At 38.8% G+C, this 23,649-nt stretch overlaps 1 protein-coding gene across 3 annotated transcripts in view; it reads right to left on the reverse strand.

The window, feature by feature from the left end:
• Positions 1-23,649, reverse strand: part of RALYL (RALY RNA binding protein like) — an 832,089-nt gene that overhangs the window by 233,758 nt on the left and 574,682 nt on the right. Inside the window, exon 1 of one of the 3 annotated variants that reach the window (XM_045287690.1) lies at positions 22,517-22,622. The exons of the other annotated variants lie outside the window; for them this stretch is intronic. Within the exon in view, the coding sequence (XP_045143625.1) occupies positions 22,517-22,553 (37 nt within the window). The 5' untranslated portion in view covers positions 22,554-22,622. Of the gene's footprint in view, positions 1-22,516; positions 22,623-23,649 lie in introns of those variants that run through there. 3 annotated transcript variants of the gene reach the window in all.

Genomic DNA, 23,649 nt, shown 5'->3' on the forward strand with positions numbered 1-23,649 from the left:
CATTGTTAGGAAAGTCTGGCTATAGTCAATGTTTGCAGTTTTGGAAGAATATTTTATTTATTTGGAAGAATATTTTAGGGAACAATGTGTCATAATCACATGCGTTTGGCTTGGCCTTATTTGGTCACTGATTGACTGACTGCTCTCTGAGGAGACTGGGTGGAAATCCAAACTACTTTGTATAAGGAGATATGCCAAATGGCATTTCTGACGCTGGACAATCAGGCTACAGGTTTCAGGAACAGAGAATACCGTATATACTCAAGCATACGATGACCCGAATGTCAGCCGAGGTACCTAATTTTACCACAAAAACTGCATTAAAAATGTGCCGAAAAACTCGGCTTGTACACGAGTATATACGGTCCTTTGTTTTTATAGTTGAAGGTTGATTTGAGTTTAAAAGAGAGATCAAGTTCAAAAAGAAAGGCTCATTCTGTGAAGCTCTTTGTCAAAGGTAGGTAGGTAGGGAAGTGGGCTGAGCTTTAGATGATCATGTGAGCAGAAGAAGGAAAGTGGAATATGAACTCAGTATCAGGTTCGAGGTTCCGTCACCGAGACTGCAAATACACATACGTTGAGTTGAGGCTCAGTTGGCAGTTACACAGACAAGACTACGACCAGTGTGAAAGAGTGACAGGCACAGAGCTGTGGCTCGCCTTTCTTTCAGTTTCGGTGCTATGTATGGTCGAGCTTATGGAATAGAATGAGGAATACAATTACTCATCTGAAAGTCACATTGCTTGTCAGCCAAAGACAACAAAACAAAACTCCAAATGAAATCAACTGTACTGTGGGTTTGATAATCACCCCCACTTCCTTCCTTCCTTTTAAATGATAGGACTCCTACGTGGAAGAGACTCTTCTAGATTCTGAGGTTAGAACATGAAGGACTTGGAATAGCATGGCAGGGGTAGTGCCAAGAATTCATTATCTAGGATGCTGAATCACTTCTCGGTGTATGGCTCTTCTTATTTTGAGAAGTGTCTAACTTAGTAATGGACAGTCTATCAACATGACAAGTGAAACTTCAATTTTGTTCTTGACCATTGCAACCAATAAAAATGCCAGTGAAATTCCTGCTAAACATGAATCTCTCTCTCTCTCTCTCTCTCTCCCCCCTATCTCACTATCATCAAGTCAGTGACCCCTCTGTGGGTGTCTGAGACCGCAACTTTCTACGGGGGTAGAAAACCCAGTTTTTCTTCCACAGAGTTGCTGGTGGTTTTGAACTGCTGACCCTATGGATTGTAGTCCAATTTGTAACACTACACCACTAGGGATCCTTGGAACAGCTACAGCTACAAACAACCATTAATAACCCAACAGAAGACTATATGAAGTATAAATCTAGGAAAATTTGAAATCACCAAGAATGAAATGGAACACATAACAATTGATCTCCCTGGCCTTAGTGAGTAGCAATGGATCAGTATTGACCATTTTGAGTCAAATGATCATGGTTCACTATGCCAGAAATGACAAATTGAAGGGGATGGTGTCACCCTGATCATCCAAAATGACACTTCAAAATCTGTCTTGAAGTACAGTGCTACTTTTGAAAGGATAATATACCTAGAAGGAAGATCAATGTTTTTTACACACCAGCCACTAAAGCCAATGATGAGGAAATTGAAATGACAATTCTATCAACGTCTGGAATTTGAAATTGATTAAAAATTGCAGTCAAAATGCATGGCTAATTGATAATCCATTTACTGGTGAAAGAGTCCTGGCGGTGTAGTGGTTACACAATGGGCTGCAGTCCACATGGTTGACAGTTTGAAACCACCAGCAGCTCCCCAGGAGAAAGACGGCTTTCTACTTCCGTAAACAGTTACAGTCCCAGAGACCTACGGGGGGGTGGGGGGTGGGGTGTCACTCTGAGTCAGCATTGACTCGATGGCAGTGACTTTCAACTCTTTTTGGATCTATCTATCTATCTATCTATCTATCTATCTATCTATATTTATATCAGCTTTGGTGGCACAGTGATTAAGCACTTGACCTCTGATCAAAAGGGAGCAATTCACATCTACCAGCATTTTAAACCCACCAGGGAGTCATCAGGAGAAAAGTCCTGTGTTCTGCTCCCAATAATATTACAGCTTAGGAAACTCTACAGGGTAGTTCTGCCTTGTCCAATAAGGGTCGCTATAAGTTAAAATCAACTTGATGTCAATGGGTTTGCCTCGTTATATATAATTATACGTAATGATTTACAACAGATACACATTCAGCTCTTCCAAAGTCGTGTTTAATTTAAAATGAATTTGCTTAGTGTTAGTTCTTTTATTTGTGTATCTTAGGTTATTTTATCATAATGTTTTTACTATAATACTTCCTATACAGTGCACATTGTCACATGTATCTGTGCCAAAAGAATTCATGATAATGAATACCTCATTTATATATCATTTTCCTGTATTTCATAGATAATGCCATTTTCATTTAGAACAGCCAAGATACAGGTGTGCAGACTAGTCCATTCTTAAAAGAACAATGAGTATGTCTTTAGTGACTGTCAATGACAGAATATCACAAAATAATAAAATGCATTTTAATATTCTAGGACTAAATGCATTGCTACTAAAATTCTATTTCCACATATGGTGATTGACAGAAACATTTTTGCTCTTGTGGATTCAGCCACAAGAGCAAAAACTGAACTTCTTTGCATTGTGCGACTGTAATGATAAACATATTGTACAAGAGGGATTTTTAGAAAGCTCTCCCCTAAAAAATGAAGGAAAAAATCTTTTGTCGTAAGACGTCAGCTAGGTAAGTCTAATAAACACAGAAACTCTAAGCAGCCTCTTTGTCTTCCTGTTGTTAGGTGCCACCGAGTGACCTTCTGCACAACAGAACAAAACACTGCCCGGTCCTGCCCCAGCCTCACCATTGTTCCTCTGCGTGGGCTCATGGCTGGGACCACTGGGTCAACCCATCTCACGGAGGGTCTTCCTCTCTTTTGCTGCCTCTCTAATTTACCTCTACCTTATCTTAATCAAAAGATTAGGAAAGATGCATGCACGCAAGAACGTATTCCATTTAGTTAATGAGCTCGTCAAAGATTTAATTTAGAGGGTGATAGGCACAACAGACAGCTAGTGGAATTTACAACCGAAGCCGCTCAAGGGTCAGGGGAGCTGGAGCTGGCCGCCCATTTGATGATGCAAATGGATGTGTGTTACAGTCGGTGCTCACATATCATGCGGTTTGCACAGACAGGATAAGACTTATTCCTAATGATATTCTGAAATAAAAAGGTTGTGTACATTTTTACGCCAACAAACTTTAAATGACAGAAAAATTCACATTTATTTACAATATACTTTCTATTTTTAAAAGGTTTTTATTTTTTTTACCCTACTTGTCTTCTTTGCATAGTCATTCCCGAGGTGGATGGCATCTGAAGAGTGGGCAAATCATTAGCATCTCCGGCCTTGACTGGCAGTGATAGGTCAAGTGTTTCAATCAAGCTGGCTAGGAAGTGCTTACTGTGCCTCAAACATAGTGCTAAGGGTATTATAGATGTTTTCCCACTTAACAAAACAGCTATATCATATAAATCCTGTTTTATTCTTAATATATAGATGAGCAAACAGACTTCCCAGGAGTGAGATGGGTTCAAATTTTGATCCATTTGATTTCAAGTCTAGCATGTTAATGCTCAAGCTAAATTTAAACTCTTTTCTTATCAATGCCACATTATTATCTCTCTGTTTCCTGGGTCAATACAAAGGCTAGATGCATTTTTCTTACACATTCTCACATGAAGCACTGAGCTGGTCAATTCTACTTAACAAGGTGGACTTTATTGTTAGTTGCGATTGAGTGTATTCAACGCCTAGCCATCTCTGCTCCCAAGTGGTTTGTTTTTCCCCTTTTTGTTTAAATTTTCACAATGCTGTGACTTTTTATAAGCAGAATCAGGTTTGACTTCTGAGGAGCCTTTGGGTGCTTCTGAACTGCCCGTCTTTGGGCTAGGGGAAATGTCATGGGCTGTTAGAATGGAAAAGAAGCACACAGCTCCCTAGGCTCATTCTTCAGGTGGGAACACGGGCGATTTGAAACCTATGGCAGCTGCTGCTGATTAAACTGAGTATATCACCAAGCCTGTTGTCTGTCGCCTACTTCCCGAGTTGCAAGCTATTGGCCCATCTATTCTTTGATGATAGCACTAACCACCAATAAAACCCTCTCAGAACCCACTGCCATCGAGTGGATTCTGACTCATAACAACCCTTTAGAACCGGGTAGTCCTGACCCTGTAAAACATTACAGGAATAAAAAGCTTCATATTTCTCCTGAGGAGCTGCTGGTAGCTTCAAACTGTTGACCTTGTAGTTAGCGGCCCAGCACATAACCTGCTACATCACCAGGGTTCCTTAGGAGCACCAACACACCATTAAAAAATAAAAAAGGTAAAGGATCATAGACTCTGGTCTCCATTTTGATTGGACATTCGGCATTGCCTTTGAATAGTCAACCCTATACTCAATAGACCAAGGTAAAATGCATATGAATAAAAAGTAATAATTGTAATAAGACTTGACTAATCACTAGATTACCATTATTTAATAATCATAATGGTAATTAGTCGGGTCACATGCATTACATATGCATTAAACCTTTTAATTCCCTGAACAATAAAATACTTTTTAATTTTTTTAGTTTATACTGAAAAGAAATTTTCTCCTTAATAAGTGTTAGTTTTCTTCTTTGACATCACTGATGTTTTGCTCTATAATAACAGCTAACATATTTCTGAGCCTTTTTATAAGCAAAACTACACATGTGTAATCTTGTTCATTAGATAGAGATGATCAATGGGGAAAGAAAAAGCGAACAGAGCTGAATAACTAAGGCCACACATTTAGGAAGTTGAAGGACTGAATTTAAATAGAGACTGAATCTTATTCATTCATGGCTCATTCAACAAATAATTACCAAAGTCCTGTTTTGTATTGGGTATGAGATACTAGGGATTAAACATTTGGCAAAACAAATGCGATTCCTTCTCATAGTACATCCAGATGAATGAAAGATTTAAACAAAAAACTCATATGTGAATATAAAACTACCGGCAGAGCTCAGGATTACACAGAAGACCCACCAGTACTATGAGAGCCCCCAAAATGGAACACTTGTCAGCTTCACAGACTTCCTTTCTAAGGAAGTTAAATTTGATTTTCCATTGGAAGAACAAGATATGGTACTTAACTAAGAGACAGGGAAGAGTAGTTGTGGGGGCTTGTTCAAAGCAGTGGGGTGACACCAGTGGGGCGGAGGTGAGAGAGCTCTATGGGAAAAGGCGATCAAAGGTACAGAGGTTGGCAGACTGTCCATCAAGCACCTTGCTGGCTACTCATGACTTTAGTTTTTCCCCCTAAATGCAATAGGAAGCCATTAGAGAGTTCTAATTTTATCTTAATTTCCAGGAGTCAAATGTTTTAAGGCAAGATTTTGTTTGGAAAACATGCTGGCTGGATTATAAGGAAACAATCACAGCAGGCCAGCAATACAGGTGGCAACCACCATTTAGGGTCTGTCGTAGCCATGGTTCAAGATAGGAGCCCTTGCAAAGGTAGGTAGCAGCGAAGGCGAAGAGAGGCAGAATTATAAAACAAGGTTGATGTATTATATAACAATTTAAGAAATAGAATCAACTAGTTTGGTGACAGATGAAAGATGGCGGATAAAGGGAAACAAGGTTTGTTTCAAAGATGGTTATCGGATGTTTTGCTTGCATCATCATTTTTGTGCTGCTGCTCTGTCCTCTTAAATGCCGGAAGAGAGATTTTTAAGCATAAAATCTTGCTGCCTGCTCTCAGGGAACATTATTTCCCTGAGGCTTATCCTTCCAAAAAGAGAAGACAATCCAATTTTGCCCAGCACACAGAGTGAGAAGGAGGGCCAAGTGATTATGAGCTCTGAAATCTAACTGTCTGGATGTACAACCGGGTTTCATATCTCACAAGCAGGGGACTTTCCAAGCCTCCATTTCCCCATCTGTTCATCAGGAATTTACATTTACATGGGGTGGTGAGGAAGTGGCACGTGCTCTCGTTAAACAAAGGAGAAGGAAAATCCAACACCACACCAGCCCAAGGGCAATGGCCTGGTGGTGGAGGCCAGACACTCTTCCATCCCCATCCTTCTTTCTCCGACCCTGACACCAACCGTCCCTCCCACAGCACTCCATGTCTTTGCCAGGTTTGATTACTCACTGAAATGGTCACACGGAATTCACGGACAATACTCCCAATCATGGGGTGTATTAGGAAAGCTAATGGTTGAACCCTGGGATCGTACTGGGTAACGAGTTGGGCTGCAATTCAGATAAATGGCAGTTGGCTGTAACTTAGCTACCATCTGCAAGATACAGGTAAACTGCTAGGAAGTAAAGATGCTTTTCTGGACTTGTACTGATGCTTCAACCGTCATCTAAAAGACAGTTATTAAAAAAAAAGAAGACGGTTATCCTATTAACACTACCTTTTTTTTACTTCCAAACAGGCAAGTTATGCAATATAATGCAGACTGGCAATGTTACCACTCAGCAAGGTGTCTGTATGCAGTTATTCAGAATGATGATTATTTAAGGATTTCATTTCACATATTCAAATTTTTCAAGGCCATCTGATCTATGTGACTTCAGTTTCATCAAAAGGGAAAACATTGTCTCGAAAATGTTATGGAGTGCTTGTGTTCTATTGTTTCATATCTAGTAAAATAACTGGTTGCTTATAAAAACAATTATTTTCACAATTGTCATTTTAACTTTAAAGGAAAGTGATTATTTCAAGCTAAAACTGCTCAGTGATGTTGTGTTTGCTACTCCTAAAGGCATCCAGAAAAATAACCCATAAAATATATTTATGCAGGCTGTTTATCAACTAGATTAAATTTTTCATCATTTCTAATGTTTATGAGCAGAATATATAGAATTTCTATCATTCATTATGAGTGTCACGTATCTGGATTCTGGCAGTTTTATAATCTCTCATGCTAACTCATATTTCTCAACTGAAGGACTCAGATATATACTATATAATGCGCACACTTAACTAGACCATGGTGACTTTAAAAATTACTGTTATTAAAGGCACTGAAAATTAGATTTGTTAACATTGTTCTTTTTTTGAAAGTGTGAACAAATGTATCATCCACTAAAGGAAATGGCAATACTGCTCTGATTAAAGCATGCATCCAACTAATTAATCTACTTTAGAAGTCTGTTCCAATCTCATCTAAGTTCTTATTTAGTACTATCCATTTTCCTTGGAAAATTGACTAGATTGATTGGATTCGATGTGCAAAATAATTAACTACCATGATCACAAATCAAATTTGCACAGCAATGGGAAAAGATGCAGGTGTGTTCTACATTCATTCTTGTTTGGAATTTTGTCATGAGAATGTGCCTGCATTTATTATTTACACCAATCACATTATATCCAGAAACAAAGAGACTACGTAAGCCACTTCCTGAGAGATGATAATGACATTTTGACAGACATGCCTGAATAGCTTTAGTACTCAGGTGATTAAAAATCGGTACTAGCTTAGGTAGATCTTGGACAATAAGAAAATACTAGAATATTCATTAAATACATGCCAGTAAGGCATATATTTGAAACCTACCTTACCTGCCATGAAATTCAGACTCTGATGAACAACATGTTGATTACCCATCATGGAAAAAAAGATGAAGGAAGCTATGTTTCATAATTAATAGATGATTGCAAAATAAAATATCTTAGAGCTCATAATGCTATTCCCATTGTGAAAATAATGCTGAAGTGTTCTATTGGGGGAAATTAATTAAGCATTGTGAAATTCTAAGTACCTATCCTTAGAATTTAATTATGGACCATGGATATGATAGTAATCTTCTGAACTACCACACACAAATTACAGGGCAATGAGGGACTTGCCTAAAACCTGCGAGACAGCATAGTGGTTACAGAGTGTGTGTGCGGAGAATGATGAGATACAGCCAATGGAATAAGGAGCATTTTAGTTATTACTGAAAATATCAAGAAGAGTTTCCTTTTTGGCATTAGTTTGGAATTATTTGGTAACAGAGCAAAGGTCAAACAACATGCTTTAGAACAGCAGTTCTCAACCTGTGGGTCATGACCCCTTTGGGGGTCAAATGACTCACAGGGGTCGCCTGATTCATCACAGTAGCAAAATGACAGTTATGAAGTAGCAGTGAAAATAATGTCACGGTTGGGGGTCACCACAACACGAGGAACTGTATGAGAGGGTCGTGGCACGAGGAAGGTTGAGGAATTAGAAGAACCTCAATCCAAACCTGTAGTTGCAAGCCAAAACAGATCAAGGAGATGCATTCTAAATGGACGTCAAAGATACTGCTTTCTAAGTTTGCCAAAAATGGGAGTAGTATGTAAAGAGCTTTGGTCATTTCTCTGTAACACAGATAAATTGGTGTCTGCCGGGTTATTCTTTAACAAGTGCTCCACTGTAAATGTTTTGTGTGGTGTAACATCTTTAGCACTCCAAAGAGGTAAAAGAGACTCATAGATTATTGCTAGTTTAAACATAAAAGATGTCTGATTTTTATCACCGAAAGATAATGTAGTGATTTAAAATTATGAATCAGGAATACTGATTAAAAATTCAACCACTGACCTTTGATGTCATGTATATTTTTAGAAACTGTCAATACTGTATGGCTCCCTTTGGCACATATTTTTCTAGAAAAAGTAAACATTTAAGTTGATTTACTAAATGTAAACAGAAGGTCAAAACATAATAAAAATAAAAGATGTAAAAAAGGTAAAACCAGAGGCTGGACAATGTTAGTGAGTTCCTTCAATTATCTGTTGAACCAATACTCATTGTGGCTCCAGTTGGAGGCAGGTCCAGGGTGAAGGAAGGTCATGCAAAGAAGGAAGGCAAGAAAACCAGAGACCTAGTTTTACTTGTCCTCTTTTACTGGAAGGAATTTTGCAAAGAACATTATAATTTATCCTAGGGAAAATAGAGATAACTAAGGGTAAAGGGTAGCACACAGGAGTGGGTTAATGGTAAGAACAGAAAAGTGGTTTTAAATGAGATAGAATATCGAAATAATTTTTAAAAATCTACTTAAAAACTGATGTTAATTGCTCAAATATAAGAGAAAAGCACGATCATATGCATTTGCATTAAACCTTAATTTTTCAGTGGTGCTGTCCCCACCCTTCTTAAAATCACGTAAGGAACCCCTCTGCCTCCCAGTCCACGGCGGTTCATGGTGGCCCGAGATGACAAGCAGAAGGAGCCCATTGCGTTTCCCAGGCTGTAAATCTTGATAGAGGCACAGACGCTAGATCACCAGCCACTTGGTTAGCAGCCAGACTGCGTCACCAGTGCTCCTAACGAAGTAATTAATGCTTAAAAATAATCTCCAGGCTCTTAATGAAGAAAGACAGATAGGCTTATTTACCTGACACCATGTGTGGTAGGCACTTGAACAAGCCTACCCCTCCTGAAATAGTTTTATTTGTTTCATGTCATTGTGCGGGGTCCCTTCAGGGTATAAAGAGTTAATGCACGGAGCTGCTATCAGAAGGTTGAAGCCCACCCGCAGCCCCTGGCCGGACTCTGAAACATCAGTGGTGGCGCACAGTTCTGCTCTGCCTTGAGTCTGAATCCATCCAATGTTTTCTGTGTTTTGTTCTGTTTTGTTTTTGTTTGTTCCTACTAGGGTGGATCTCAGACGTGTTATGTCATTAGAGGGCCCCCTCATGAAGTGGTGGTATATGGTTTTCTGCGGCTCGGCACAGAGACAGCAGGGAGAATGGGGGTTTCCGGGGTGGGTCAGTGGTGGGGGTAAAGGGGAGATGATGTCAAGGAGTCCAGTGAGAAAAAGAAGGTTTGGAAACTGATGGTGGTAGCAATTGTACAATTCTGCTTGACGTGATTGAATTATGGAATGATATATGTATTAACTCCTAATTAATAATACATTTTAAAAATATGTGCTTCTTATGAAAAATACCATGACCTGGTGTCAGCCTAACAAGATAAGTGAAACTTTTCCTCTGAGTTCTTCTCACAGCACTGTCGAAATTCTGCCTCAGACTTGCTCAATGGAATGAATCTTCTATTCTTTCAGCAAAGCAAAGTTTCTTAGAGAAATTTAGTCACCCTCTTTCAGGTGCCTCGAGGAAGAGACAATAGCATACTTCATTAGTTTGATGTTCTTTAAATTATCTAAATTTTCATTTATGCCTGCAAGGCTATCATGAAAATAATTAACTCAGGCTCACTTCACATCCCTCCATGAAGCACCTCTCTTGGTTCGCAATTATAGATGACTTTTGTCCCTTAAAATTCTAAGTGTGAGAAGCTTGACATATGACCACAAAAGAAAGTTCAGCCAGTTGACTTTCTGCTCCTTGCAACAATTAAAATGAAAACAAACAATCATTTATTCAAAAATGATGTATTCAGTGTGTTCATGAAGGTCACTATCACTTACAATCTATTTCTTTTGAGACACTATGTTCTCCTGACTCTGGGTATACTTTGGTATTCCACTGTTCCTCTCCCCAGTGTTTTCATGGGACCAGATCCTCTGAAGGATGTCTGGGCAGGGTGTCTGCAGGGGTTTGTGACCAGGGAGGAGGGTAAGCTACAGAGAGCTCCAATCTCTGACCTTGTCTGCTTCAGTTTTGTGCTTTAATCAACTCAGTTAAGAAGCTTGGGAAAAATTTAGCATGAACATACTATTTGACTTCCAATTTTTTTTTACAGAATTATTTTTTTGCTTCTCTATTAACTTTATATACAGATTCTTAAATGCCCAAATCCAGAAAGTAAAATGACGTAGTAAAAACTATTGGAAATCTCAATTATATTCAGAAAAAAAGTAACATATAGAACTCCTTTCAGAGTCTGTGCATAATTCTAATAGCTTTTTTTCAGTAATCCCATGCTAGGATTTTATGTCAGAAATTTGTCAATGTTGAGAATAAAGTTGGCTCTCTAACCATTCAGGTCAATTTAATGTGCAGTATTCATTATGGACACAGATTGTAGAACCACGTTTTTGAGACATTGAAAGCCCTTGAGAGAGCTTTCACCTGAAATAACTTTAAACACTTTGGAAATGAGGTCACTTTTAGTTACCAATCAAGGATTTCTGGTTGATACCAATTCTGAATACCAAGAATAATGGAAAGACCGAGGAGAGAGGAGAGTAAGAAAGTGGACAATGACATGACATAACATGGTTTCCCTAAGTACATACATCAATTTTAAAATGGCAAAATAAATCTGGGTCACATTTTAGTATATACAACATGAAGTACAACATTTACAGACTTAGCCAGTGTGCCTGTACTTGATTCAAGTTATTGCATGTAGTCTATGTCTTTCTGATGTTGAGATCTGAAAAAAAATCAATCCATGAGCTACTGCTGAGATGAACACCTACAAGTCTGTGGAGAAGCAAACAATTTGTTCCTCTAACTCATGCAAAATGGAGTTAGGAAATGATAGAATCTAGCAGCAGATCTATCCATGGAGAGCAGGGGAAAGCCGGGGCTAGGGAGAGGAAAGTTCTAATTCTGCAAGTGTTATGATCCGCGAGTCTTCAGTTCTTAAGAACACGAAGTTTCAAGAACTTGCAAACTTAAAGTGAGCCAGAAAACGAGCCCAGTTGCTCAATGATCAGTGAAAGAGAAATCTGTCTGAGAACACCACTCTGCATTTCCTGTCACTTCCAAAATCATCTCTCACAGTTTGGATAAATACTGTAGTTCATCCAGGGAACCATATAGGTAATTTTAGACTTTGTGTAATCCTTTCCATGATATAATGATGTTAGGGTTATGAGTAGACAAAATAACTCCCATAGCTCAGAGCAAAAGTCTTAGCAGATGAATAGAGTTTAGGGACATTTGTGAATATAAGAAGGTAAAAGAGCAATACACTGTGTCATAGTGATGTGTTTGAGACAAAGTCCTGAAATTCCTGTACCTGTTGCTGAAACAGAGACACGAGTGATGGAATAATTCGTTATTTTCATTCTCCAAAATCTCTTACTTGAGGACTTTCTCATTCCAGACCATTCTGTAAGTACAGAAATGGACACAAGGCATCTGATCATAATCGTCTACCGTACAGATATATCCTGGGCACAATGACATGCAGGACGCAATCAGCTCTATTTCCATAAGGAACTCAGAGAAACACTTTAGTAGAAAGTGGTTATCCAAGTCAGACCTTGAAAGCTGAGTAGGCATTAGCTAAGGTAAGAGGATAGTGTTCTAACTAGAAAGCAGCAACATAAGGGGACAATGATGAGAATGACTTATTAGAGATCAAAAAGGGGTTTTAAAATAATATGCTGAACTGGAATGCGTATGACTGAGAGACTCCCACTCACGACTCCTAGTGACCCGAAAGGACAGAGCAGACCGGCTTCTGTGAATTGCTGAGACTGTAATTCCTTATGGGAATAGACAGTCTCATCATTCTCTTCTGGAAAGGCTAGTGGTTTTGAACTGCTGACCTGGTGATTAGCAGCCCAACTCTTAAGCCACTACACCACCACGACACCCCTTTAGTTCCTGCAGAAGTAAGATAACACTGGATTAAATATTCCTTATAAGTTTCATTTAAAATGATTGAAAAATAGTTTTTTGATTTCTCAACATATGCTTTTGATCAAGGATTTAAAATCTGTTGACAATGACAAGTAAAACATTTAGATGGGTGAATAACATCTTTCAATTATGACTGATAGACACCACAAATCCACCAGTAAAATCTTTAGTTGATAAAAGAATGGTGGTGTTTATAGGCAACCGAAATTACCTCTAGACTGATATATTTTGCCAGGAAATTTGACAGTTACAACTTACTCACATTAGGGAAAGTGATGAACATCTATACTGTCATTTATTAAATATAACAATAGAATATCAGTTTTATAATCATCTAATTGAGGACACACTCTTTTACTTCTTTGATAGAGATAATCAATTTTCCAAGACATAAGAACCAAAAATAATTGAATAAATGTTACTTATGACAAATAAACACAGAGGACAGACAATAAAAAGGCAAGTATGACTGAGAGGTATAAATAAACTCAGAGTTCCTTTAACTTCCTTGTCACATAAATATGGCACTAGTATCTGTTATAAAGGTACACGAAAAGAGTCTTAGTATATAAAAAGCTCTGACAATAAAAAATGCCAATTAGGCAGACTCCATGCACAAAGATTGATTGACAGTCATATTTCAGCACCAGTGATTGGAACGTTAGTTATAAAGAATGGTGGCATATAGTGCTCATTATAGCATACCGATGTATTTCCCAACTTAATAATCATGGATGCAGAGCAAAATTAGATTGCTATAACTTATCTGATTATTTCTTGAATTATAATATCTAAAGCATGTGTTGAGAAACAGTGCTACTAGTATTCCTGCTATTTTGCAATATATTTCTAAATTAATACTGGCAAAATTAACAATGATGAAAATTTACTATTTTGAGTCCCAAACAATGTTGTCCTTTAACCATCTCCATCAACAAGGCAGGATTTACTTCCTTGTTTGAGCCATTAGCCAAGTTACTCTATGAATTTAATTGTTGCTAGTGGTAATCTAGGACAAATGGTTTCACGAGAGATCAGTATCCTAAACAACTGATTATGCTGGACAGGGTTTCTATAGGGCAAAGTCTACTCATAACGTCTTATTAAATCTGACGGACAACTGTTTTTAGTATAAATGTTTAAATTACAGCGATTTCATATTCCAAAGAGACTCATTTTTATGGACCCATGGACTATCAGAAGAATGACCCTTAGATGGAAGGTTTTTATTCTTTCATTGACATCAATTCTTTCCTATGCCTAGATACCCGCTAGGCATGAGGATGGTGAGACTTTATTCTAGGGACATTGGGCAAGCTCTCAGGAAGAACCAATCCCTGAAGAAAAACACCATGAAGTCGAGGGTCAGCGGCAACAACAATGGGCTCAAACAGCAGCACTTATGAGGACGGCACAGGACCAGGAAACGTCTTTGTGTGGAACAGAGGACCGCCATGATTTGGAACTGACGTCTGGGCACCAAACACAAACGACCATAGCAAATTTCACAAGAAGCTCATGGAAACATATCTATGATCTTGATGTCTGAAATAACAGAGTTCAATGATCACAGAAGATAAAATACCCAAACTATAATAACCCAACAGAACAGGTGAATGATAAGCTATGCTTCCGTGCTCTCTGGGAAAAATGAACTTGAGTTGAAAGACACTGTTCAAAGATGGGAGCAAAAAGAGGAATACCACAGACTTATCTACCTGGATCCTGTAGAGGTGACTGCAAAGTCAAAATTCTCCTTGCCTGTGGAGGCTAAGAAGACAGATACCGGCAATTTGAAGAACAACGTGTGTTTATTTAAGGACATACATCCAGCTGTTCCTCTAAGGCAATTTCAAGTTCATGAGGGGTCAAAAGAATCATGCAATTGAAAATATAACATTTTCCAATGGTAAGCCGCCTAAGGCATAGGCCATTAGCCCCAAATGCTATCTGCTCTGTAAGGTGTATAAGGAAATAGTGTGGACTGTATCTTTATTTTAAATATGAATGAAATTCTAGAGATAATAAAATGCCTGTGGGAGACCATGAAGAGCTGGAGTGAATGTCAGTACATACATAAGGGAACCCTCCAGAATTAAGTGTACCTGAATCCCATAGTCAGAAGGAAAGTGCACTCCAGAAAATAATGCCAAGAAAATCAACAGCCACATGAAGGAAATGAACCGGAATATTACGCCAAACAATTCAATTGTTTTAGATTAAGAAGAGTGTTACAACTCAGAACAGATTACTAAAATCACTGCTGAGCACTTCTACTTTGTAAGTTTGGAAACCTTTTATTATTTCATGCTAAAAACTACAGCACAGAAACCTGACAGCAAAGTAGACTCGCTCCTTGGGGTTCTCAGCCTTCCGAATGCCACGACCCTTTCATACAGTTCCTCAGGTGGTGGTGACACCCCAACCATCACATTATTTTCATCGCTACTACCTAACTGTAATTTTGCTACTGTTATAAATTGGGTGACCACTGTGAAAGGTTGAGAACCACTGCTCTAAATCTACATCTTAACGAGTAGAAAACCTCATCTTCCTCCTGGTGGCTGGCAGGTTTGAACTGCGGAGCTGCTGGTTAGCAACCCCATGTGCAATCCCCCAGGCCACCAGAGCTCTTTGTTTGAGTATATGTATATAACTCTTTCCACAGGATATTTTATTTTGTGTTTTTTCATATGAAGTCAAAGAGTTGGTACACTGGTCATTTTATGCCTTTAAAGTTAATTTCTTAATTTCCTTAGAGGAAATAAAAGCATGTTTGCTTATTTGTTTGCTTTGAACTCTAATAAAGATGCATATGTTGAGTTTTGGTATTCAATTTCTTCTATGTTATTGTATGCTTTGTTTGATTCCAATTCATAGGGATCCTAGAGAACAGTCTATAACAGCCCTTACAGGATTTCTAAGGCCATAATCTTTATGGAAGGAGCTCAGGTTTCACAGTGGGTGAAGCATGCGACTGCTAAGCTCAAGGTCGGCAGTTCAAACTCACCAGTATCTCTGCAGAACAAAGACAAGGCAGACTGCTCCCACAAGTCTTCACAGGCTTGGGGACTCTACGTAGCAGTGCTCGCTGTGATTTAGAGTTGATAGCAGTCAGTCTGGGTCATCTTCAAGGAAGTACTGGCCAGATCTTTTTCTTACAGACCCACTGAGTGGGGCTGAACTGCCAACTTTTGGTTACCAGCTGAGCTCATAACTACAGTCTGACAAGCAGTCTTTCCTAGACATTGGAAATTTAAAATTATAAATGCCATTTTAAAATTGCAGTGAAAATGAAGGTATAATAAATTACTAGATTTATTATCATATATATTACATTAATTATCTGTACTAAGGTCTTCACAGCTTTACCTAGGTAATGCTAAATATTTTGAGATGCTGAAAACATGATTGTTATTTATTTACAGTTATGCTCCTTTCCATATGGGTAAAAGAAAACTTGCAATGACAAAATCATGTCGATTAGAATTAACATTGTTACAGAGAACATTGTTAAATTGGTAGGAGGTAGACAGCTTCTGGGAGTTCCTAAGAGGTGCAAATGGTTAAGCCCTCAACTGCTAGCTGATATGTTGATGGTTTGAGGCAGACATACCTGGGGCAGGAGATAATTAATGTCATGGTTTTGATGCAAGTGTAGATATAACGGCAGCACAGATCCCTCAGAGAGGGCAGCTAAAGGAGCAGGTGGTGTAGAATAGCCAAGTTGGTTTTCTAGAAGTAGAGAAGTTCAGAGAAACTGTACAATTGTTTGCCTCTACAAGAATGACCTCTGACTGGGTGGAGTGCAGTTAGGTAGAAAACCAGGTAGACTCGATCTGAAGACACCATGGCTCAGAGAGAGAGGGAGAATACGTACTCCAGTAGGTAGAACAAGCCATCAGCTGGAGCCTGTAAAAGCCTGTGATTAAGGATGTGAGGCTGCCCAATATCTATTTCCATTTAAGGTCAATCTGTGTCTGGGGTGTTATCAGTCAGGTATTGTACATCTCTGTTCCCAAACTGGCATCTATGGTCCCATTGAGCATGCTCAATTAGACCATCTTGATTCTAACCAGGCAGACACAAATCCAAGGAGGAATGTACAAATTTACAACTTCTCAATCTATACCAGTTGTGGAATTCATATTAGGAACATGAGGGAAAAAAGGCTGAAGAAATCTCATATGTCAAGCTAGAATTCCCAGCAAGCATCAATAATAGAGAAAGCAAGAATTGAATTTATAAGTGCCCTCTGGAGAGTCTCACCAATCAAAGCTCACATCATTTTATTTTTCAGTGTAAAGATATAAAAAGGTTTTAACCTAGATCATATGGCTCTCTAGCTGATCTGTATTGAACAAAGAAACATTTGAGAAAGAAAATATTTTGAGAATTAATCAATGTTTACATTACATAAAATCATCATGGCATCCATAAAAATACTTGTTTCAACTAATGTTTTTTATCTTTGCCATGTAGCTTATAATAAAGACTTACAACAAAGAGGTGCACAAGATAGAATGCAACAATGAGTTGTGAAATTTATAGCCACAGCCACCCACGTTCCAACGACTACAAGTCAGACCTATTATCCCCACATCTACTGAGCAAAGGCATCCCGTCAACACCAATCAAAACTGACAAGGGCCTGGCTTCTCCTTGTCAGGTCTCCAGCAGCCATCCGAGCTTTTAGCAAACCACAAAGTTACCTCTTCGCGCACCATGATTTTAAAATGTATGAATATATCAAGAACTCCCAGTAAATCAGCAAATATTCTTATGCAAAGTAACATCTTTCTGTCCTCTGGAGGAATGCAGTCAGTTCTTTTCTAATCAGTGACTAAACGCCGTTTCTAGTATGAACTATGTTAGAAAAGTCATACTTATAGGTGATTTTAATGAAAGTATTGGAATAACTTAGAACTATGATCAGGTTTTCTTAGAAGTTAGTCATTACATATTATGATTGATCTCTGTTACAAAGAAAACACAGTTTAATTTAGTTCTATGTGATCTGTCCCACTCTGTCCATCTAATACCTCGAGTGCACCTCTGATTTCGTCTCCTTTCTTTTCCTCCACTTGCTGTCCCACCTACTCCAGGGCCTTTGCACGTACTTATTTTTTTTTTCAAAAAGGAAATGCCCTGAAAGAAGCAGAGCTTGCTCTCTCACATGCTGCAGGTGTCTGCACTAACATTATATTCATCACAGTGATTATGGGATTTTCCCCTGTAAACCAGAAATCAACTGCTGCTGAGCCAACTCGAACACGTAACGTGTGAGAGTAGGCCTACGGCCCATAAGAGTCTCTGTAGCTGACTTTTCAGAAGCCAGTCCCCAGGCTTTTATTTTGAAGTCCTCCTGGTGAATTGGAGCCTCTAACCTTTCCATTCTCATCAGCCTGTGTTAACTGTTTAAAGCACCCAAGGAAGTTGACTGCCTTCTAGTAAGCACTTCTTCATGCCACCTTAAAGAACTCTGTATTTTTCTCCACAGCATTTCACATTACAAGGAGCGAATCTATTTCTTTAATTGTGTATTGTCTTCTCGTTCCCAGCGGAATTGTGTTTTGTTCATTCACGGTGCCCCAGCAGTACAGCAGAGTCTGGGAACCAAAGATGAATGATAGCTATTTCTTTGAATGAATGCAATTTAACAGACAGGTGCTGATTGCTCAGGGCGAATATGTATTATGCACTGAGAATGCTTCACGGAAGAATAAAAGGTATCTGGCATGAAACAAACTTTGAGTGAGATAAACAGATCATTTTTCATATAAAAGCCAGAATGCAAAAAGTATAAATACAATTATAATATTTTATCTGTAAAGAAAGAGGAGAAAGATTAATTTTGACTTGGAAACTAGAAAGGTCTTTCTGAAGGCTGTCGTATTTCAGTGAAACTTTGAAGAGAGAGGTTTCCTACAGGTGAAGATGTTGTGGAAGGCTGGCTCAATAGATGTGTGAGCTGAGGCATGGGGCTGAGAGCATTTCAGTCCAGTGCAGATTAAGTCGAGTTTGCAAGAGAGCCAATGGTGTGCATCTGTGTTGTAAGATCAGGATTGTGTGTAGTTTTCTGGTTAGTGATTCCCAACTTCGGGGAACATGAAGACCATTTTTACTACCATGAAAACAGAACCTAGTGAGGGGTCCATGTACTACAGTGCTTGCTTGTTTTAATTAAATGTGTGCTTTAAGAGTGATTAAAAATGTAGTGCTATTTTTGAATGTTTTGATTAAACTTACAACTTTGAGTATAACAAATGCTATTGTGTGTACGTATGTGTGTGGATATCACTGTCCACCATCTATCACTATGAACTCCTTTCTAATTCCATAACCAATGATTAATATTCATATGAATTGTAGGGCTTCTTGCAATAATTCCAAGTTCACTCATGGGTCTGACGCAAATGAGTCCAGAGCCACCATCTAGGCAATAAGGAACCACAAACTGCCTTTCAGTAGGAGAGTTTATCATTACATGCTAAGACCTTTGTTGTAGAAATACAGATTTAGAAATGGAAGACATCTTCAAAAGTATTTTCTTAACTACACTTGAAGAAATTGCAGCCTACAGAAGCAGCATGCAGAGACTAAGACCACAGGGGAAAGACGACCACGAGTATGGGTTCCTGAGGGCTATTTGCACTTTAGAGATGTTTCCACCACGGTCATCCACACATACCATCCTCTAGCCAGCAGGTGGACTCGGAATATACAGGGCTTCTGGGGATTTCTAGTTTATCCCAGATTGCCTCCTCTCTCTTCCTGGGGTCAACTGGTGAACTTGAACCACTGGCTTTGAAATGAGCAGTCTTATGCTTACCTGACAGTGCCAAGGGTTTCTTATTTATACTCAACAATCAGAAACAAACATTTCTTCTGATTGAGTAATATTGGATTAAATGCTGCATGCCTGAAGTTAAGCTTGCACTATTTCAATTGCTGTGGTATATAAGGATGATAGTATTTTCAAAATTCTATGTTTAATGGTAAATGGAATCTACTCTAGTTTGTCTGTATTTCAGGAACACATTATTGCGTTTTCCTTATCTCCCTATGTACTTTTGCAATAGATAAAAATGTTTTCTCAAGGTCATGTCGTATTTCCACAAGGGAGATTACAGGTTTATCTTTTCTTATATATAATACCACCTTTTTGGAATTTTAAATAAACTGTAGCTTTTTAATATGTAGCTTTAAAATATATTTTTAATATGTAGCTTTAAAATATATTTGTGAAAAACTTCATATTTCAATATACCTTGAAGCAGACATTTTTTAATCCTGCTAATGATATCCACATCAACATGTTTTGTAAAACTAGGTCTATGTTAGCTATTTTAATATAGTATATTATTATATTACCCTTTTCTAGAATATCTAGAAAATAGGTTATAATTCTTTAATGTGGTATATACCTGTCTGGCTCTAGCCAAACCAACTTGTGACATATACAAATGATCTCCTCACAGATATCCGTATGTAATTTATGTATTTATGTATACAGGTAAGATGAACACTAAGACTGCTTCATTTATCATAAGCAGGGAAGGGGTTCTTCCCTCTGTCTTCCAAATCTTTACAGGGAATTATCAATAATAATCTAGATATGAGGTAAGAATGAATTTCAACATCTAACATGGATTTACAAAAGACTCCGATTTATATGCTCAAATGTCTCTTACTCCTATTTTTATTCATACTCGCTCTGCCATCAAACCCGTGACGTAACCACACACATCTTTCCTATTCCTTTTGGTTAGATTTAGAAAGGAAAGTTACATGATTTTATAAAAAGGTAGTATGTGAAATCTTTAAAGAACAAGAAAATGAGAAAGTCGATTGACATTCTGATTTCAATAGTAAAGAGCACATATCAGAAGAACACATTCCCTCTTTTCCAGAAGGAGAGTTTCTTAAGTGTGCAACTATTACATTAATTGGATTACAATTGCCTCTAGGTGTGTTAATGCCTGCTACGTGATCAAACACACACACATAAACGATGCGATTGGAAAAGGAAATACACTGGGTTTGGGTGATAGAATAACTCAATTTGTATATATCAATTGGATAGTGAACAATTGCCTTACACTTCACTTTTGCACATTTTTTTAGTGTCAGACAGATTTTCATTTAAGGAATCCATTTGCTTTTATTGCTAAGCTTTGCATACAGTTTCATTTAATTCTATCCCTGCTCTCTGATGTTCTCTGATACAGAAACAGTTAACGCAACATCCTACAGCTAACTAATCCAATCAAACATAAGTAACACATTAGATTATTTTTAAGTAAACCATTCTAGCACACCCTACTGTGTTCGTGCTTGCCTAATTACACATCTTCTGACTTGTCTCATGTAATCCACAATTTCTGCCTGCTGCTTAATCGCAGATTTCAGCCAGCACATTTTAGATGGAGAGATTCAGTACAAATTTTCTGTGAATCTTTTATTTGCACATGTGCATTAAGATGATGATGATCCACATTGGGGACAAAAAATGAGGGGGTGTGCAAAAGACATGGGAGTAAAGGTGCAAAATGATTTGCGAGTACAAGGATAATTTAGATTCATTCCTGGAGGAGGAAATCACAATTAATTAGTCATATATTAGTGGGTTGGAACCAATCAGTTTTTGTAAGGAAAAAGTATCACCCATCATATGTGTTTCTCCATCACAAGCATGAAATGGCATCCAAAGGCAATCAGCCTTTTATAGAATCCCACTGGCACACCTCACTCTCAGGGATTTCTGGGGTGCCTAAAACTTCTTCAACCAAGAGCAATGTTAGAGCTCAGATCTTGGGTGAAAAGGACAGCAAATCAATGATCACGTTAAATATGTTAAGTTTCTATCATCTCTTGGCATTTCGATAGAGCAGTGATTGCTTATGTACTTTATGTTTTAAAAGATATTTAATAATATAGAAGGACATCATAAGGAACGATGAAAGAGTGCAGATTTTGGCTGTAGGAGCAAGTTGTAGTTACCTTTTTGAGACAGCAAACAGAGCGGGTAACAGATAATTCTGTGCTAAATATGGCAATATCACTTTAGACACAGAGAGTGTGCCCGAGTTGGGCTGACGAAGGAGGGTTGTGAAGGAGAGGCGTCTCATTAGGAGCACATTGCTCCTCCATACAATGCAGTTTTCCACTAAGACTGATTTTAGCTCAATCCGGATGGATTTCAGTTCTATATCATCTCTGTTTTAGACCTCAGGCCAGGGCAGTTGTATGTTTCTTTTCACTCAGAATCAGCTCCTTTAGGGTAGATTTCAGATGACTCCTTTTAACCCTTTGAAATGGTGCCCCTAGTGAATTACCGTATATTACAAATATGCTCTCTTAGGGTAAGAAGTTTGGCAATGAACATTTTGTGAACGCTGTTTGTCAATCACGATCAACTCTCTTGCCTCCATTCTGAATGGTTCTACTTCTCCAGAGAGTTGTCATTGATATAGAATGAATAAATGGAAGTGTAGGGCTCCCTTCCCGGAACCTTTCAATAGACTTCCAGGAAACAAAATCTACCACTGCTGGCCAAGCAGCGAAGAGTCCTATCCAGTGATCACGCCTGAAGGAAGGACGCTGAGCTAGATTGAAATTGCATTTGATCTGTTTCTCTGTTGATTTTGTAAACCTTTCCAAACGTTTCCATAGTAACAAGTGAATTATCCCCTCTCTGCACAATGTCTCTCAAGCATGTAACAAGAATAAAGAGAAAGGTTAGGGTGAAAAAACCTACGGTAGCCTTTCTACTACCAGGGTGTCTCTGAAGAAGTCATGATTAGTCTTTTAAGAAATCAACTATGCTCCCCCCCACCCCCCTGCCATACTCCTATGAAAAAGTTGAGTCAGAATTTACTTACATCTCTGATGCCTGCGTTTGCTCCTATACATGGTCATTCTGCAACCAGCCGACTTTCTAAGAAGTAATTGCTGGGACCACGGAGACAAAGAGACGGGTTGTGCTCCTGCTTTGCAGCAAGACTGTTGCTCACTGACAGAAGGTAACCGGCAGTCACACAGTGAAAGCCAGGGTGATACCATTCTCATCAAATTACAGGGGAGACGCCACCGCCCGGAACTACTCTAGCTAATGCAAATCTCCTAGAGAAAACCGTGTTTCCCTCACCTCCCCCAAGCCACTCAGCTAAGTTTTCTAATAAAAATCTGCACTTCTAAAGTGCTGCGCTTGAGGCAATGTTGAATTAAGAGACCGTATGTTTTGTGAAAACAGTCCAGTTGAAATTCTGAATATGAACTATAAAAACCCTTGTAGGATATTTACAGTAAATGAAAAACAATCCTTGCGCTTGGTAAGTCTTTAACCAACCCAGTGGATTTAAATGTGTATTTAATTTCTGAAGCTCTGGTCAACTCTTTCCTTTCTCAGAGCCTTCAATGCATTGTGTATGTTCAATGCTTAAAGCAACAATCACTTCTAGTTTTGTCTGTTTCCCTAAACTGACCGAGCTTCTCAGGCAAAGCAGGAATGACAGGTTTTCTTGATCGCAAACCCAGAGCCCAGCACAGAAGGGGCACAGAGAGGTCTCAGTTCAGCTTGGTGGGTCCATACTCTGTGCCAGGCGTTTTGCCCCCTCCTGCAAGAAGTCTTTGATGAAACGCCCCACGACCTCTCTGGTCACCTCCCTCAGTCCTCAGTTCTAGTTGATTTCCCAGCATTTTGGACATAATCTTATCTGAACACGCTTCACGGTCTAGAGGAGTTGAAGTTTTGTCTTCGTGTCTTGTCTTTTCCACCTCAAGGTAATGCCGGGCACCCAGTACAAGACCTCTCCGATACACTCAGGAAGGCATGGAAGCAAATTCCTGTTGAAGGGCAGTTAACCAAAACAGATTCACTGCCATGGAGCCGATTCCGACTCGTGGAGACACTTTCGGACAGGGTTTCTGAGACTGTAACGCTTTAAGACAGTAAAAATCTCATCTCTTGCAGAGGGGTCTCAGGGAGGAGATGAGCCAGTCAGGGTGCGATGTA

This window comes from Echinops telfairi, unplaced genomic scaffold (assembly GCF_000313985.2).
Source record: "Echinops telfairi isolate 266 unplaced genomic scaffold, ASM31398v2 ScPeMD7_1;HRSCAF=3_0, whole genome shotgun sequence".
Lineage (NCBI taxonomy): Eukaryota > Metazoa > Chordata > Mammalia > Afrosoricida > Tenrecidae > Echinops > Echinops telfairi.